This window comes from Elaeis guineensis, chromosome 2 (genome assembly GCF_000442705.2).
Source record: "Elaeis guineensis isolate ETL-2024a chromosome 2, EG11, whole genome shotgun sequence".
Classification (NCBI taxonomy): domain Eukaryota; kingdom Viridiplantae; phylum Streptophyta; class Magnoliopsida; order Arecales; family Arecaceae; genus Elaeis; species Elaeis guineensis.
In genome coordinates this window covers 8,386,586-8,402,281 of record NC_025994.2, presented here as the reverse complement: position 1 = coordinate 8,402,281, position 15,696 = coordinate 8,386,586, and the positions used below count along the sequence as shown (strand labels likewise).

The following is a 15,696-nucleotide window of genomic DNA, read 5'->3' as shown; positions in this document are numbered from 1 at the left end:
CTGAGACAGCAAATCTTGATCAAAGTAAACAAAACCTGTGTTATATTGGAGATAAGGCATCTTGATCATAATCAGAAATATTAGTGTTTCCCAGGGATGGGATACACGGTGTTGGCACATGGCATTTCCCATTGAAAGGGTTTACACTTTTTCCCTTTGGAGAGAATGTTGCAATTTAATTGCTTCATTTGACCATCAAACTCTTGTAATTGAGTAGCTCTCAAAAAGAAATTCTTTTGTGAGCAGAACTTCAAAGAGCAACTCAAACAAGAAGAGAAGTGTTTTAATAAACACGTGCTTTTGGTGGGAATGACTCAACTTCATCATCCAGGGTATTCATGTGGACAGGCCTATATGCCAGCCTAACCTTCTCATTCTCCCAATATCTGTCAACCAAAACAAAAACACTTGAGTTACAAAGACTGAAGATACATATGAAGAATAACATGTGCATTTTGTATCATCAAGATATTGGGTATATATCAAAAGGGCATAGGAATTCTTAAAAATGAGATCACCAAAGTCCAGTAATGATGCAAAAAAATTATTCAGATATAATATGTATAATAATTCCAATTCTTTTCTTAAGTACCACAACCCTGCCTTGAAGGGAATTGAGCACTCCAAGGGGCAGTGGATCATCCTGCCGGAGAACCAGCCAAGGCGTGAGGACTTGAGCAAAGGCATAAAAGCTTTAAGCCTTTAACAAAATTTTCATGTACAAGGAATCATGGCCTAACCTTAGCATATCAAAAAGTTCCTGATTTAATGAATTTTACAAACTATGGTTCCACGGACACTTGCATTTCATTGTCGAATAGGCAATATGCTGGCATTAAGGTATTCAACAGCAAGTATGAATAATAGTAAGCTAGGTTTGCCGTACCATACCAAATGGAACAGTACAGGGTGTACCATACCAAATGGAATGGTACAAGACGTATCGTACCATACTAATTCGGTACCAATAATGCAGTTCTAGAGGTGTACTAATACTCGGTACACCGAATCAGCCTCACACCAACACGATAACAATGTGGCACCGGTATAGAGCCCGATACCGAGACGGCATACCTTGCTAATAAGAATCTAATGCAATAATCAAAATGACAACAACCATGGTAGTCGAGACAATTTAACTAGAGAATACATCATTATTTAATCATGTAATGCCAAGAAAGTGATGTCAATTCTCCATTGAAATCCTGACTATGTTGTCCTAAAGTAACAAAAGTCTTATGCTTCCAATTTAGCATACTAGGGACCAAGGATTAAAATCCCATGGGGCGAAGGAATCCCAATTCTTCATAGAATGGGGCATGCCGTCCAAGTAACAATTCTAGTCATCCATGATGATGGATATCCTTCGTCTCTCTCCCCTTCTTTTGTTCTTTTCTTGCCTTTTTTCTCTCTTTTCTTTCTTTCTTTCTTTTCTTTCCTTTTCTTCTACCTTCTTTTCTTTCCTTACCTTTTCTTTCTTTTGTTATCCCTTTCTTTCTTTTTTTCTTTTTCCTCTTCTATCTTTCCTTTCTTCTTTCTTTCCTTCCTCTCCTTTTCTCATCTCTTCCTTTCTTTCTTTCATTTATCTTTTTCTTTCTTTTTCATTTTTTCCTTTTCTTTATCTTTCCTTCCTTTCTCTCTTTCCTCTTTCTTCTTCTCTTCCTATGTGGATAGGTTTCAGAGTCCCAACCCCATCCCAGTCCCTATTTTCTCATCGAAACAGGATGGGACAATCAGAATGCCCCCCATCCCATCGAGATGTAAAACCTTGCTAAGGGCTGATAGTTTCATGATCATATATGAATTGTTTTATACTAAAATATTCACTGATATCTTCTAATGAGTCAGTCAGAGCTTAGATAAGCTTATTAGTTTATTTTATATATGATTCTAGAGGGATGGTAGACCTATACAGGCATGTAGATATCTTCCAGCTACATGTCGTATAGATCCACCACTTGGTTTTGTTTCAATTTCTGAAACCCCTCTCTCACCATCTCCCTTCTTTCCTCCCATGACTGCCAACTCAAAGATGAAGTCTACCTTGATCTCCCTTCATGGACCATAGCCATGGATTTGGTGATGAGCATGGGTCTGGTCGGGTGGGTGCTCACTTCACTGTGTTACAACAAGGTTGCCGACTTCATGTGAGTCTACAACAAAATAAAATATGATGAAAATAGAGGTGAGTTGCCCCTGCTTCAATCTAGAGGAGGTGGAGGTCATTCCGAGACATTCATGGCCCTTCGACAACCACTGCTAACCTCTCTCTCTCCTCCCATCATCCAATGGCCTTCATGGCCCTCCAATGGCCTCCAACGGCCTCTGACAGCCTCACCAGCCCTTCTCTCTCCTTTCCTCCCCTTCTCTCCCTCTTTTCCTCTCTTTCCTTCTCTCTTCCCTCCTCACCAATGTCTCTTTTCGAATGCTGAAACCATCCTGATCCACTACTGGTACGATTTATCACATCCCAAGCGGGGTACCTTGGGATAGTTCTGCCTTCCTTATGGGATGGATTGTCCTACCATCATTCCCAACATCCCGATGGGCACATCTTAGGACATCACTTATCTCAAGTGTCGAGACATGGTGGAATAGCGGCGCATCCTGTTCCATGAGAAAATTGGATAGCCCCACCCCATGGGATTTAAAACCTTGGTTATACTATTTCATGCTTCATATGTTTGGTGAAGAACATAAAGCCATTGCATAGCATAAGTCTTGTATAAGCTTGATTTCCCTCCAATGGATATCACCATCCCAGCCTGATGAACCTTTAGTGCATCATCCATGACCTTGAGGCTTAACATGTTCTCAGCACATCTCCACAATCATGATTCTTACATATAGCTATAATGCTGAATTGGAGGTGGAGGTCAAGAAAGATGTGAAAATGGAGAGAGGAGGAAAGCGGAGGCAGAGATGTAGGTGGGAATGGAAGGAGTAAGAAGAAAGGAAAGGAGGATGAGAAGCAGAGTTTTTAGGTTTCTAATAAAGCAAGTGAATAGTTTAAGTGGTCTAGGAAACTCATTCCAGCTGGTTAACCTTCCCATTTAGGGGCTGTTTGGGAAATCCAGCAGGATTGGGCTGGATTTTGGATCATGGATTACACAATTTGTTTAAATAAGACCCATATCAACCCAATCCCTCTCCAGCCCAAATCTTATGGGATTACTCAGAGAGAGAGAGAGATCCATCCTGCAGTCCCATTGGCCCATAGATGGAATTTAGGCCAAGAGTAGAACAGGCCTTTAGAGAAAAAAAGAGCTGGGTAGGCTAACAAGCCTGATTCCCATAGGACATCTGCTGATGGATTTGCCAAACAGACCCCTAATAATAAATTAATGAATGTGATAGATGTTGGACCTACACAGCATGTAGGTGGAAGAGACCTATATGGGCAGGAAGACACCTGGAAGACACCTACATGCCCATGTAGGTCTAGAAATTCTCATGATTTTTAGAATTCATAGAGTTTAGCCCCTGATATCCAATGTGGCATAAAATAAATTTATCTTTTCCATGAAATACAATGCATGAACCACAAATGACTAGAAGTCTGACATATTACTCACCATGTTCTATAATATATATAATCTCAAGCATTATTTTTCGAAGTAAGACTTTACTTACAAAGTATTTTTTACCTCAGATTTTATGATTATCAGGTTTTACAATTTCTTTTGGATCTGATAGCTGTAGATGATATGCATATATTATACCAAGTGTTAGTGCAAAAATTATCAAAGGTGGCACTGGACAAAAGAAATACTCAGGGAATGAGGATCCATAAACCCGACACCAAATTGTTGGGAAAAGGCTATAGATGATTATGATTATGACCATCCCTATATCCTTTTTCTACATTTTCTGAACAATCCCTAAAAACTCTGCCACTGCCTGTAATTTATGTACATTGAGTCTCCACAGCTGGCATTCACCTTTACAACTTCAACATCAATGAATGTCTCACATTACCCTAAAATAAAGCCCCTCTACAGAATAGATTAACACATTGAGATCATGGAATTTTTGCAAGCCTTAACAAAGCTTTCAACTATGACATTGATACTACTCAGAAAGAATACAAATGCAATGATGTGTCTCTAATGTGATAGAGATGACAATAGCAAGATGCTAATGTTAGAGAGGAGATAGTAGATACTGACCCTAGTGAATGTTTCAACCAGTTCTGATCCTCTCTTTTCTGCAGAAAAGGAATGTAGTAGCATCGTGTTAAAGAAATTAATCAGGATGGGAAACAAGTTGTAAGTTTTTATTCCATCGAGAAAGAAAATCTGACCGTAAAATCTTCACGAGCATGAGCTCCTCTACTCTCCTTCCTTGCCTCAGCTGAGTGCATAGTTATACATGCATTTATTAGAAGATTTTCCAGCTCTATTGTTTCTATTAAGTCAGAATTCCTGCAACCATACCAAGTAATCAGTTACCTAAGTAATTGGAAACAATGAAAAGACATCACTGACAGCATGAGTTGGAAAAACTACCATATCAAACTCCGATCACGAATTTTGACATCATGAAAACTCTCCCATGCTTTGTCAATTAACTGACAACCTAAAATGAAGTTCAGGAAACAGTAAGCAGCCCACCAAATTCACCAGAAGAAAATGTCAGCCACTCCTCTAGTCACTACTATGCTCATATGGTTAGAAACACATCCCCATCATAATGACAGAGATCCCATAAACAATGAGGAACATGTCATACCAAAACTTGAAAGGAAACAAAAACTTAATTTTACTTCAACTTACCTTCTTCTAGCGTTTCTTGAGTTCGAAAGACAGCAGCATTGTTTTGCATCACCCGTTGCATGTTGAGACGAATTTTTGAAGTTAGCAGTGAACCATTCGAGTTTCTTAATTTATCAAGCCAGGCAATGGTCCTTTCTCCAGCATCTTTTTCAAGAGGTTTCTGTTTCTCTCCTAAAATGTCCCACAATTGATACAGCATATTATGGTAGGAATTCCACATTCTAAAATTGCTTATGACTTAAATTTAACATTAAAGGAGGAGGGATGGGGAGGGGGATTACCTGGCTTGCAAATCTCTGCAACCCTGTTAGCACAAGCTCTGCCGAAAACCACTATATCTAGAAGGGAATTTGCACCAAGGCGATTTGCACCATGAACAGATGCACAAGCTGCCTCTCCAGCAGCCATCAGACCAGGAACTATGGCATCTGGATCATCACCTTTGATATGAACTACCTGAAAAACAAAATACATGGTCAACAAGTGTACATATTAACATAGAGTGAAAACAACTAGAAGAAGTTCTTGGTACCAGTTTCACAAGCAACACGATTCAACATTACCTCCCCATGATAGTTTGTGGGGATTCCACCCATATTATAGTGCACTGTAGGCAAAACAGGGATGGGCTCCTTAGTGACATCCACTCCAGCAAAAATAGCGGCTGTTTCAGATATGCCAGGAAGTCTTTCCTTGAGAACATCTGGTGGTAAATGATTCAAGTGCAGATAGATGTGATCCTTCAGTGGTCCTTAGGAATGTCAGAACAAACCAGATGTTCTAGGTGAGAACCATCCAAATTATTGTTGAGAGATATACTTGTACTCAAATATTAAGCTCTTACCCACACCACGACCTTCTCTTATTTCCATTGTCATGGATCTTGAAACAACATCTCGTGATGCAAGATCCTTGGCAGTAGGAGCATATCGTTCCATAAAACGTTCACCTTCACTGTTCCTAAGGATACCGCCTTCTCCACGAGATCCTAAAATAGCAGCAAATAGCTAAGTAAACAATAGAATATATATCAAAAGATTGGCATCGACAATATAATATATCATGAAGCTAGACAGGAGACATTGGTTAGAATGTGAGAGTAAGATCATATCAGCATGAGATTACAGCATATCACAAAATCTAAAACTCAGAACTAAGAAATAACAAATAAGAACCTTCAGTTATGAGGCACCCAGCACCATATATGCCAGTTGGGTGGAACTGAACAAACTCAAGATCCTGCAGGTTAAATAACCAACAAAGCATAAGCAGGATTTTGTATGCTCTGAAATTGCAGCTTCTTTCATCTGGATGAAACCACTGCACTAACCTGGAGAGGCAATCCAGCACGTGCAACCATAGCATTGCCATCTCCTGTACATGTATGAGCTGAAGTTGCAGAGAAGTATGCCCTGCCATAACCCTGACACACAAACCAAAACATGGTCACAAGAGCCGTTTAACATCCAAGAAGAGAATGTACAGTTTGAAAGATAATATAGCTACCCCAGTTGCCAAAATTGTGTTGGCAGCACGGAAACGGTGAAGGGTCCCATCCTCCATGTTCAATGCAATCACCCCCTTGCAAGTCCCTGAAACATAGTTGATGAAGTACTATCTGATTATTAACAGAAAATATATATCAGAATCACTTTTCTTCTTCTGCCAAGCAGAATGAGAAAAGAGGCAGAAAACAAGAAAAGGAGCCACATTCATAAAAAGGACATGTGATGCATAAAACAGCAACAGTTAACAATCCGATTATGATCATAACAAGCATGATACTTTTGTAAGATCCCACAAAGGTTTCACATAGGCCGCTAAATAAGCAAAAGCTGTTCTTGAGCCAGCTCATGTTGATCGTGAAATAAGGCTCAAGTTCAGGCTCTTTCATGAGAAAGTGAGCCAAGCTAATCCATGCATAGCTCCCTCAAGCTCAGCCTTGAGCTAGGCCTAGCTCGCTCGAGCACAGCTCATTTACATCTTTCATTACAAGGTAACAAACCAGCAGAAAATGAAAATTAGTAAGCAAATTAAGATGCGGTGCACCCTGCCAACTCTCCAATAATCAGTTAACAACAAGAGAAACCCAAACACTTGAGCCAACCTAGTGTGCAATGCAACTTAATAAAGTAGCATATTATTATGACACAAATAACTTGCTGCAAAGAACTCAGCCCCCTACTGGAGCTGCATTAATGCCACTTCCCACCTAAAATAAAATTCAGTGGCTGAATTATCTTAATATATTTAAAATTCTTGAGCTTCTTTAAGAAAAAAAAGGTCGCTGGATAATAACGCGTCACCCAAGTTAAGCATCCCATACCAAAGTTGTATGAGGACATTTGTTATGGCAATTGAAGAGATTTTATAACCAAAAGTCATATCAAGTATCTTCAACTCAACAAAACTTGCAACTTTCAATTAGCAAAGAATGCAATGAAGAAGATGGCCAATTATTTCCAGGCAGTGACAAAAACAAAAACTCCAAGGAGCACTATTTCATTACAAGAGATACAAGAATAAGTTGATATGGAATAACAAAACAATGGACCCAACACTTGACATTCATCCACAAGTCATCTATCATGATTAATCAACTAATACCCCGATAGCAATAGATTCACCTCAAAGGGGCCAAGAATCCATCACAACATAGCACCAAGACATATCAAGAGAAACCTTGAAAAAGAAACTATGAAACTTCAAACTCTCACATCAATACCAAGCTTTTAGTTTATAGGATTTCAAGACTTGCACAATTATGGTTCGCCAAACTAGTACCGTGACCCGTACCGGTCAGTTACCAGTACAGTGAGAGAGAGAGACAAAGAGGAACAAAGGGAGTGAGAGGGAAGCCAACAAGGTTTGGCACCACTTGACTCTCACAAACAAAGAAAGCAATGACTAAACCGCAGGTTCTCACAGTCTATAGTGGTAGAGAGAGAGAGAGAGAGAGAGATGAGAGCCAGAAAAGAAGAGAGGGAGAGAGGAAGATGGGGAGGGAAGCCTTACGGCGAGCGGAGAGAGCAGGCTAGAGAGTACAGATGCTGGAGAGAGTGGGCAAGAGAGCAGAGATGCCGAAGAGAGTAGGTGAGAGGGCAGAGAAAGCAAGCCAAAGAAGAGGCATCTTCCATAGCCTATCATGAGAAAGCAGAGATAACAGGTGAGATGGACTGATCAGGCATTCGAGCTTTCGAGTGGCTTTATAGCCGAACTAACATGCATAGCCAATCCATCCTGAGTCAGCATCGGTTTGGTTTGGTATAAGCTGAACCGCTTGGTTCAGGGGTTCGGCAAATTTTGTGCACAACAAAATGAGTAAACTACAATACCTTCACCCCTCTCAGTTTCTTCCTGATCCAGAAACCCAACAAACCCCACCTACAAGCGATGCATATTAGCTAAAGCATAATGAATGTGCCATCCACCCTGAGACCTACAGCACAAGAAGTTAACAAAAACATGACCCCCCCAGAAGATAATCTATGACTCGTTCAAGAGCTTATACCAAGAGCTTCTGTTATCCTTACCCACATATTTATGCACTTCTTCACATGACCAATGCAAAGGCCCCAATGACTCATATTAACCAAGTAATGATGGACTAACCAACATGCTTTGCCAAGTTTTCTACAAAATGGAAAAAAAAGGGGTAACTAGGAAGTCTCATGATGTCTCAACATCAGATGGCAACAAGCTGAACATTGCCAAGTAGGATTGTCCATGGGCCACAACTTTGCCAAGTTAACCAATATTGTCAACATGCCCAGGTGATCCAATCTAAAACAATATGAAGTCAAGACAAGTGCGAGCTTGTAGACAAACTCTAATGATTGAAAACAAGAAGATGCCCCCACCCCCCAACCCCCCCCCCCCCCCCCCCAAAAAAAAAAAAAAAAGGCACTATAACCTCACAACAAGGACAAAAAAAAACAGACCTTTTTGCGAAGCACTTGATCCATTAACATAAGAAAAAAGGCACGACGACAAAAAGCAAAGCATATATAGACTAGCAAGATAGAGGCTTGAAAAAGCTTAGTACTAATATCCAAATTTCTCTATAAACCTCTAACCCCAGTTTCCCCCAAAAGAAAAAAAACAGGCAATCACAACAAGGACAAAAAAACACAGACCTTTCTGTGAAGCACTTGATCCATTAACATAAGAAAAAAGGCATGACGACAAAAAGCAAAGGATATATAGACTAGCAAGATAGAGGCTTGAAAAAGCTTAGTACTAATATCCAAATTTCTCTATAAACCTCTAACTCAAATTTTGGTGCATTCTAAATCTTAAACTACAGCATGAGAAAACTACCATATATCTCCAACTTACTCAGATTCTCCTAAAAATCATAAATCCACCACAACTTTGACTGCAAGCTCATCAAAACTTCATTGATATACTAAGCACATTTCAAAGGGCTTAACAAACTAGATAGAACATCAGCACACAAACATATACCTAAATAGTAAGATAAAACTTGATGGTAACAGTTATGGTTGTAGTACTGAGACTTGTGAAGTTGCCCCTGTGACTTTGAGTTATACCAGTTATAATGCACATGCAGATAAACATTGGTGCTAAAGATTGTAAATTTGAGATCATTTAACTAAATCTAAATTTTAGTTATCCCTTAGTTCAGAAGCATCTGTCTTCCTCCTACTTTCAAATTCTCAGCCCAGATATACTAAGATATCCTTTTAAAAGTTTTTGAACTCTTTTTCTACTAAATTGGTGTTCAAAAGTAGCACAAATGGGTCTGTTCCAATCTATTATCCCGGTTCTTTTTCTTATTCTCAAATTCCAGCAACACTATAACCCCTTCTTCTGCAGAAGTCTAGCATGTTTTACAACTTCTAAGAGAAAAATCTAATTTGGGATATTAAAGGGATATTTTTAGATCTTTAACAAGTAATGATTAAGGTTATTTTTGGAACTGAAATATTGGGCAATTAAGCTGCTACCATATAGTTTAAAGCTGCATTTGGAATCCGAATAAAAGGGAGTAAAAGGTATTTAAGCCAGTTATTCTGCTCTTTCCCAACCAAACAGTCAATGGAACTTAGGTTAAATCATTTTCAGAAGGGCAAATTGAGTATTTCCAAAATGATAATTTTTCCTCCCAAACCAATTTACTCCACTTAATCAAGGAATAAATTAATCTACCATGTAGAGTGAGTAATTTATTTCAGTGTAAAGAAAAGCAGGAGTAAGTTAACTCATTTAATCTGGGTTAACTTATTCCACTTCTAAGTGCGGCATAGGGAAATTAAGTCACTTCTATAGTTTAAGGATTTAAGGATATATATATAGAATCCTAAAATATCAGTCTAAGTCTTAATTTCATTCTATACAGGGACAAGTGAGTTCTAGTTCAAATAGAGTTATATCAAAAATCTTCCTCTGTCTTTATATACATGTACATTGGGCAACATCAATTTAACTAACATTTGCAACAATTTCAGATTTTTCTCTCTTCACTATGGCATTCCATGCTGAAATCACTAGCTCCTTCAACACTCAAGCAACAAATTTTGGGTCCTTCAGCTGTTGAAGACTCCACTATGACTACTCTCCTTCATTCTTTACCTATTAATTGCTAGTTTTATACATCTTTTTTGTATATTAGTAGAACTTTTTTCTCCTCGTTTCCCCTAAAACCCCATTGAGAATGTATATATTGTTTAATCTCTAAAAAGTATAATCTTAGTTCATCAAAACCATCATATAGCTCAAGGACTACCATACTTCAGATCCTATCAAGCAGACAAAGAACCTCGTAATTCAGCTTTAGCCCCATGTAGAAACCTAAAAACCTAACCCATGCCCTTCCACCCTAGTTCAATAAACTTTTATCTTAAACCTACATAAGCCACAAGCCCCTTGTTACTGCACCACTGATAGCCACCAAATCTTTGCACTTGGTTTTGTTCCTTGTATCAAATTAATTTAGGTTACAGGGTATTATCATACTATATGAATACAAAGCCTGACTAATATTAATAGTGATCAGTCTTCAAGAAATCAATCATATAAGCTTCTTTAATGGGCCAAATTGTACCCAAATTGAGATAAGAAATCAAGTTATCCAGATGAACCCATGCTAAAAAGATAAGTGGAGTAGTGGGCACTCAACAATTAAGAAATGATGCAGATATTTGACCTGTACAGTATTACCATTGCCATCCATGAGAAGATCCAATGCAAAGAATTCCACAAAGAACTGGGTGTTATGCTTCATTGCTTGACCATAAAGGGAGTGAAGCAGTGCATGACCAGTTCGATCAGCAGCGCATGCACAACGATAGGCCTGGCCACCTGTAGATGCCAAACAAGTGATGCACACACACACGCACGCACACACGCATAAGTAAACAATGAAAACCATCCAGACAAAATGTGAATGAAAAATTGCAATAGCAGCATCTGAACCTCTACCTTTTCCAAAGTTCAAACTTTGACCTCCAAAAGCACGTTGATAGATCTTCCCATCTTCAGTTCGGGAAAATGGTAATCCATAATTTTCAAGCTCAATAACTGCTTTTGGTGCTTCTCTGCACATATACTGAATAGCATCCTGATCACCTGAGGAACACAACATGCAGCTGTTTCTTACTTGATACCATGGAAAGATCACATTAACATGAGTTTAGTCAATCTGCCAGAAGAAAAACAGAATATTCAAAGATAAGTCATCAGAGCTTTTCTTTTTCCTATTGATGTTATAAAAGAGCTGCTTTGGGAATGTTTGATGTTACAACCAGTATACCATTGAGGATGTTTGATGTTCCAACCATTATACCAGGAAGAACATCCAGAACATGTGCTAAACAATTTGAGTATGGGAGTTAATATGCTCTACGCAAGTTACCTAACCAATCACTTCCTTTGACTGTATCATACATATGCCACCTCCAGTCATCTTCAGTCATATTTCCAAGGGCTGCATTTATACCACCCTGCATGATATATGCAACTGATTAACAGCATATACAAGTATTGCTTACTAAATTGGAAGGTGCATTGATAAAATCTTTATGAATAACCCATCTCATAAAACATCCTTAGAGATCAGCATGTCATGGAAAATAATACCTAACTATTAGAGCACATCTCTCTTCAATTTTCCAGTTTCCTTTCAAGCAGAATGTTGCAACTCTTAAAAGAAATTAATGCAAGCAGATCTTAGTTTCTGCTAGTTAGGACTCAAAGTCCATTTGGATTTTTATCTAGAACATGGTATTGTAATTTCTGCATATAGTGTGCATTGATGTATCTTTAAGAATGGATCGGTGGGAATAGTAGAAACTCAATTATCAGGAAAACCATGATGACATGATACAGATTCACCACAGAGATGCATGCCTCTAGGATATCAAGGAAAGCACAAAGCAATTATGACTACTCTGGTAATGATATATTCACAAGCTTATAGTGAGTGTAGATAGTTATATCAAGTGTAGAGAGCTCATCAGTCAAAATTTGCAGACATTTAATATCCAGAAAGAAATATCAAGAACAAAAATGTAATTGGAGTCATTCACATGAAAAGGGATAACTCTTGTCCCATCCTGTTTTCACTTCTATGCATAATTATGTTGTATAATTTGTTTTTCTATCTCCAAAAGACCAAGTCAACATGGATATTGCATGCTGACACAGACCAAAGCACTAGAAAAGAAAATCAAACTAGAAAAGAAAATCAAACTCAGGTCAACCAGTCAAAGGTAAATATATCACCTAAACAAGGCACCGAAATTTAACAAGTGTCCTTCTATTATTGGATCAACCTGGTTAGACACAAGAAATTAATTTTTTCAGACACTTAAGGAAGCAATTCTCATGGAGAAATGAGTAAAATTGTCAGTTGGTTGCTGTAATGGAATTTTCACGCTTTCACGTGTGTCCCCTTCTTATTTTCTTTAATAAGTACATATGAACTAGGATATTCCTGGGCAATGAAGTGAAGGCATATTAGATAAACTGTGTAGTTATCTGTTACTATTTTCCTGCATCTGTCTTTTGTTTGTTTATTCAGAAGGTCAAATATAACCCTTTATTTGTCAAAAGTCTGAGTACGTACAGAAAGAAAAAGGCATCTCATCATGAATCACTGAACACTTGCAGACAACAATTACCTAGTTGCTGCATTTAAGAATGTCAAAATTCAAATGCATCATATTTCCATGCCATGCTTGCAAATAGGAGTAACAATTTTAAAAAAATTGATGGTTCTTGTTACATGAACCAAAAGCCCAGAAGAGAAATGGTAATGACAAGTCCAGTCTATAGCATCAAAGCATTATAAACTATCCTCATTCAAGAGTCCTGCCTCTCACAGCTATTCCAAATTAAAACTCCATAACTTTACACTTTGAATTTTCATGCCTTCTTATACCTTGTCGAACGAGCAACTTGCTCACAGTCAACAACAAATCACACCAGTATATCGATCTTTTGCAACAGTAGATGAATGTACATGAGAATAACCCTAGCTCCTAATGATATATAGACTGACCAAACCAATCTATTGAACCCTTCACACCTACTTATATATATATATATAAACACACGCATGCACACACACAACCCTTTATTACCCAGAGATAAATATTAAAATCTCGTCTAAGAAACAAAAGTAATATTCAGTACCTGAGCTGCAACAGTATGAGAGCGAGTAGGAAAGAGCTTGGTAATGCAAGCTGTGTTAAAGCCATGCTCAGAGAGTCCAATGGCAGCTCTAAGCCCAGCACCCCCAGCTCCTACAACAACTGCATCATAGGTATGATCCACAACAGTGTACTGTCCCACCTTCATAGAATCCCAGAAGGCAATAATTCAGTTTTATTTTTATGGAGAAGACAAATGAAACTATTATCATTTACAGGATATAGAAAGGCAAGGAAAATAACATTTATCAAAAATGGTCAAAATAAGATGTGACCTCATCCGAAAACAGTATAAGAAAGAATGAAAGTCAAAGAAAAGATAGAGAGTAACCAAAAACCCTGATTTGGACAATATCGGGACTGTCATGTTCAGATTAAAATGTTTGTATTAATATATAACATTGTAGTAAACTGAAAATTCTAGCTACAAAATCCTCTATCTCAACAATCAAATGCATAAACATATTTAAGCACTGAACCTGATTAGCGACGAATAGCAGGAACCTCAAATATAAATAAATAAACAAACAAACGAATAAATAAATAAATCCTATATCATTATCAAATATGGAATTTTCCAAAATGTAATATGATAAAATAGAAAATTCTAGCTTGTTTCATTGCAACCAAAGGCATCAAAACATAAAATAGAATGATATTCATGGAACTAATTCAATAAATAACCTTTCTTCGATTATAGCATGTTGAAGCATTCAAATATTCCCCAAAAAGTCGCATATCGAAAAAAACGGACTTCAGTCTGAGATCGCAAACAAGATGAACCAAAAAGGCCCCAAAAAAAAACGCATCCAAAAAGAAGAGGAAAAAAAAAAAAGAAAGAAAGAAAATCCTAGCTTTCAACTTTCAAGAAAACATTAATGCTGAATCAGATGAATGATCTAACTCAGCAGAGCTCGTACAAATGGCACCATATAACGAAAACTAAAAAGAACCACTCCATAAAACAATAAAAATAGAACGATCAATCCTCATACAAAACAGTTCGAGAAACACACGATCAAATAAATTAGAAACATTCCAAAGATCGATAGAAGAACAAATTGAACTAGCTCGGACCCGTGGTAACTGAAGCAAGAATCCGTGATCGCATCAAGAAGTTCCGTGGGAATTGAAGCAAGAATACGTGATCGTATCAAGAAGCCAAAACAAAACAAAACAAAACAAAATAATAAAGAATCGAATTAATACCGAATTGGTGGAAAGAAATCTGGGCGTAGACGGGGAGTGGCGGATCGGCTGGCGTCCGATCGACGCCTTCTTGCACGAGAGGAGGCGAAGGCCTCGGGACACGCAGCTCCGCCACATCTCGTGGTCTCTTTCTATCGCTTTCCCTCAAACGATTGAGAGAAGGATCAGTCTTCTTCTACGCATATAAGAAGCCTCCTCCGGGTTTGATCGCGGAGAACGGCGAGGAGAAAGGAAGGATACGGCAAAAGCACTCACGGGAGAGTGGAGTGAGGGGTGTAAAGGCGCGTGGTCAGTCATCCCCAAAACTTTGACCAAGGATAGCTACGGAATTATAATATTGCCACTGATAGACTCCCACTTCAAGCTGCTTCCCAAGTTGTGCATTAGGCTCAAGCCCGGATTGAAACTTGAAAGTAAATTGCAGATCAGATCAGACATGCAACGGAATAAAATTTTATTAATTTAAATATGATGTATTTACTAAATAGATTAAAAAGTTAGAACCAAATCTAATTACCAATCTATAATGAATTGGAATAAGTTAAATAGATTTAATAGTTAAACATTGCCACCCCTGTTGAAAAGCATGCTTGTATTGCAATGTTATAAGCAATTAAGCACCAGTATTTTTTTCTTCTTCTTCATTGGTATACATCATAGCTTTGCAAATGTATTTTTCCAAATAGCAGATGGTATAGGTTAGTTGTTTCTTACTATTTCGCCTTCTGACACTGCACACGAAGACCGGTGCAATGCATGGAAAATAGGTAGCACCGCTTAGATTTTGCCCATACCACGCCAATGCTGCATTGTGTTAGCTGATTTGGCATGCATTTGCAAATATTTCTTTCGAAATCACTTCAACAAAAGAAATTATAATTGTACTCATGATTCAACCAGTGTACAAATATAAAGCCATACAAGGGATTAGCGGTGACAACTTAGTTGCATTAATTAATTGTTCACAGGATGCTCTTGGTTTGCATGAATATTGAATAATCTAACATGTTGCTCAATTTTGTCACCAGCATGTTAGT

The 15,696-nt window shown here is 38.1% G+C and overlaps 1 protein-coding gene across 2 annotated transcripts; it reads right to left on the bottom strand.

Moving 5' to 3' along the window:
- Positions 1-15: 15 nt before the first annotated feature.
- LOC105060729 (succinate dehydrogenase [ubiquinone] flavoprotein subunit, mitochondrial) lies at positions 16-14,924 on the bottom strand. Of its 2 annotated transcripts, none has more exons than XM_010944537.3 (16): positions 14,660-14,924; positions 13,434-13,592; positions 11,653-11,740; positions 11,220-11,366; positions 10,959-11,099; positions 6,282-6,367; positions 6,106-6,198; positions 5,951-6,014; positions 5,620-5,763; positions 5,339-5,526; positions 5,057-5,231; positions 4,776-4,946; positions 4,509-4,578; positions 4,304-4,424; positions 4,170-4,207; positions 16-386 (listed from the first exon to the last, which is right to left on the bottom strand). In XM_010944537.3, exons 1-16 carry the CDS (start codon positions 14,774-14,776, stop codon positions 284-286), a joined length of 1,905 nt encoding a protein of 634 aa, XP_010942839.1. In that variant the 5' UTR covers positions 14,777-14,924; the 3' UTR covers positions 16-283. The 2 variants fall into 2 exon arrangements, with proteins under 2 accessions (XP_010942839.1, XP_010942844.1); XM_010944542.3 differs by having other exon boundaries at positions 5,339-5,478.
- Positions 14,925-15,696: the final 772 nt, after the last annotated feature.

Excerpts from the sequence above, each read along its gene's own strand:
- LOC105060729 (XM_010944537.3), bottom strand. The coding sequence starts at position 14,776 with ATGTGGCGGAGCTGCGTGTCCCGAGGCCTTCGCCTCCTCTCGTGCAAG. Across the intron at positions 11,367-11,652 it reads CAAAGGAAGTGATTGGTTAG|GTGATCAGGATGCTATTCAG; the intron begins GTAACTTGCGTA and ends TGTGTTCCTCAG. Across the intron at positions 4,947-5,056 it reads TGCAGAGATTTGCAAGCCAG|GAGAGAAACAGAAACCTCTT; the intron begins GTAATCCCCCTC and ends GGGACATTTTAG.